The sequence below is a fragment of the Medicago truncatula genome, chromosome 4 (assembly GCF_003473485.1).
Source record: "Medicago truncatula cultivar Jemalong A17 chromosome 4, MtrunA17r5.0-ANR, whole genome shotgun sequence".
NCBI classification, from domain to species: domain Eukaryota; kingdom Viridiplantae; phylum Streptophyta; class Magnoliopsida; order Fabales; family Fabaceae; genus Medicago; species Medicago truncatula.
This window is the reverse complement of record NC_053045.1, coordinates 57,404,470-57,407,348: the sequence shown is the minus strand read 5'-3', so window position 1 is coordinate 57,407,348 and position 2,879 is coordinate 57,404,470. Positions and strand designations below refer to the sequence as shown.

General features: G+C 32.7%; 1 protein-coding gene across 1 annotated transcript; it reads left to right on the top strand.

Moving 5' to 3' along the window:
• The first annotated feature begins 294 nt into the window (after window positions 1-294).
• Window positions 295-2,879, top strand: LOC25494065 (serine/threonine-protein kinase PBL27). Its single transcript, XM_013602786.3, has 5 exons — window positions 295-438; window positions 1,341-1,555; window positions 1,703-1,892; window positions 2,028-2,416; window positions 2,508-2,879. Exons 1-5 carry the CDS (start codon window positions 366-368, stop codon window positions 2,736-2,738), a joined length of 1,098 nt encoding a protein of 365 aa, XP_013458240.1. The 5' UTR covers window positions 295-365; the 3' UTR covers window positions 2,739-2,879.

Below are 2,879 nucleotides of genomic sequence, written 5' to 3'. Positions count from 1 at the left end.
AAATATAAAATTTTGTACTAAAAAGATAAACTTTTAAAAAATTTAAGATATTGAATGCATAAATTCCAAGATGATATTTTAAAGTCCAATTTGTATTTTGACATATTCAAACTCCAAATTTAAACTCTTTCCTATAAGGTAGTTATATGCATGATTTTTCTTCTCTTGTTATTATTTCTTTGTTTATAACAATACATATTTTTTTCCTTTATCTTGTCTTACAACGTTACATTACTATATATATATTGTTGTTGTTATCGTTCTTACACTTGGTCAATTTTCTTAGATTGGTTGATCTGCTTCTCCGACGAGGTGGTTTCTCAATAATGATTAATGATTGAGAGGTAATCATTGAATTTGATAATATGGGTTGCTTTCATTGTTTTGTACCTATCAACAAAGAAACATCTCATGTTTACTCCAGAAAGGTTACCTCAGGTATCTTTCTTTCTTTCTATATTTTCTTCTATGTTAAAACAAATTGAAATTCTTGATTCATTTGATATATTGCATCTCAGATTGTGCTTCCACGTTAGTTTAGTGAAATCATTTGATAGGGTAGGGGACATATCTATTAGCATCACGTTATTGAATTTCTTTCTTATTAAAAATTGTATTTGGCTACATTTATAACAACAATTGTGAGATGCATGCAAGCAAGCACATGTGATAGGATACATAGCTGCATTTAGTGAAATATTCATTGTCTCGGTTAATTAAATTTTGAAATTGTATAATTTTTACAGAGATGGGTTTGTGCCCCTAAAAATGTAATAGAAAAATGCCTTATCCACAAAAATATTAAGTTTGTTCAAATGAATCAAAATGCTTAACATTTTACGCAGAGTATTTATGCACCTATCCCAAACAATTGACATTTTTGAATGATTTAATTCATATACAGCGTCAGACCATCAGTGTAAAATATTTTTACACTACCAATAAATCATAATAGTCGGATAATTAAAAATGATTGGCTTAAATTATAATTACTTCTTTTTTTTATAATAATTATAATTACTTCTAAAATCATATATATGATTGTTTGTGATTCGTTCAAAATAGATTTTTTCCTTATAAATATATCAAAATTAAACTCTTTTTTAAATTAAAACTGTCGAAGTTGCATTTTTAACTTGTGATGTTGTGCAACATGTAATTTTTCAATATCAGATTATTTCCACTTGTCGTTGGGTTGTTTTATTTTTAGATAATTGGTAACGTGTTTTACAAACAAGCTCTTTCAAAGTATTATAATTTACCTATGGGTTTGCTCCTTTATCCTTATGAGCTTCTTGACATTGCCCTGATCTCTACATAATACTTTATCATTTGTGCAGAGAGATCAAAATTGCTGAGTTCCTCGAGTCCTAAGGCAGAATTGGAGAGTGTCTCGGGTCCTAAGACGCGTGATGAGGCAGAAGCCAATCCGCGTGCACATACATTCACATTACAAGAGCTTAAAGCCGCAACCAATAACTTTGCGCCGGAATGTTTTATAGGTGAAGGGGGCTTTGGGCCTGTATACAAAGGTTACCTTGAGAGCGCTAAAAACGTAAGTTGTGATAGCTGTTGCAAAGATTTTGGTTTTTGCAAATGCTAGTTCATCCAAGCATAAACTATATGTAGTGGTCAATTTTTCATTTCATTAACATTGTACATTTTAAATATGTGTGAATGAAAAATGATGTTTGTGCAACAGGTAGTTGCTGTGAAACAGCTAAACCTAAAAGGTGGTCAAGGAGATCGAGAATTTTTGGTGGAAGTTCTAATGCTAAACCTCTTAAAGCACAAACATCTTGTGAACTTGGTTGGTTATTGTGCTGATGGCAATCAACGACTACTTGTTTATGAGTATATGCCATTGGGGTCTTTGGACGAGCATATACATGGTCAGATTGCATTCACTTTCCTTTTTTAGAAACTTTTTGTTTCTTCTATTATTATGGTTCAAATTTATATATAAATATTCGACACCTGAAAGAATATTGTTAATTAATTATGAACACTTTTGAAATTTGTTCCAGATCTACCTCCTGATAGGAAGGCATTAGATTGGAACACAAGGATGAATATAGCATTGGGAATAGCAAAGGGGTTGGAATATATGCATAAGGCAAATCCCCCTGTGATATATAGAGACTTAAAGTCATCCAACGTCCTTCTCGGTGAAAATTATGATGCCAAGTTATCAGATTTTGGGTTCGCAAAACTTGGACCAATTGGTGATATGACTCATGTATCCACACAAGTAGTGGGAACATATGGTTATTGTGCCCCTGAATATCTTATGACCGGACAACTAACTATTAAATCTGATGTGTATAGCTATGGAGTGGTCATGCTCGAACTTATTTCAGGACGCAGGGCTCTTGATAATACACGACCGCAAGGAGAGCGTAGTCTTGTTGAATGGGTAAGTTCCTCGCTTAATTAATAAACTACTACACTAGATAAACTAAAATAAATCATTTCAAATAATTAATTAATATCTGTGTGGTGTGCAGGTCAAAAGTGTTCTTAAAAACCGTAAGAACTTTATCAAATTGGTTGACCCTCTACTTCAAGGTCGTTGTCCAATGGGAGGACTTAAACAAGCAGTTGCTATTGCGGCAATGTGTGTGCAAACACAAGCTTCTGCAAGGCCTCTCATTGGTGAAATTGTGGATGCACTTACATACATGACCAGAACTGACTCATCACCCAAATTGAAAAGATCTATGATGATTGAGTGTTAAGAGTGATATTTCAACATGGGAAATGAGCATCTTAGACCCAAACTCTAAATATATTACTTCATTCAGCTAATTAAAGAAAATTCATGACAACAGGAAATTTCAATGGAATCGTCACGTAGAGTTTGTTGTGACATCATAAAT

Excerpts from the sequence above, each read along its gene's own strand:
- LOC25494065 (XM_013602786.3), top strand. The coding sequence starts at position 366 with ATGGGTTGCTTTCATTGTTTTGTACCTATCAACAAAGAAACATCTCAT. Across the intron at positions 439-1,340 it reads CTCCAGAAAGGTTACCTCAG|AGAGATCAAAATTGCTGAGT; the intron begins GTATCTTTCTTT and ends TCATTTGTGCAG. Across the intron at positions 1,893-2,027 it reads TTTGGACGAGCATATACATG|ATCTACCTCCTGATAGGAAG; the intron begins GTCAGATTGCAT and ends AATTTGTTCCAG.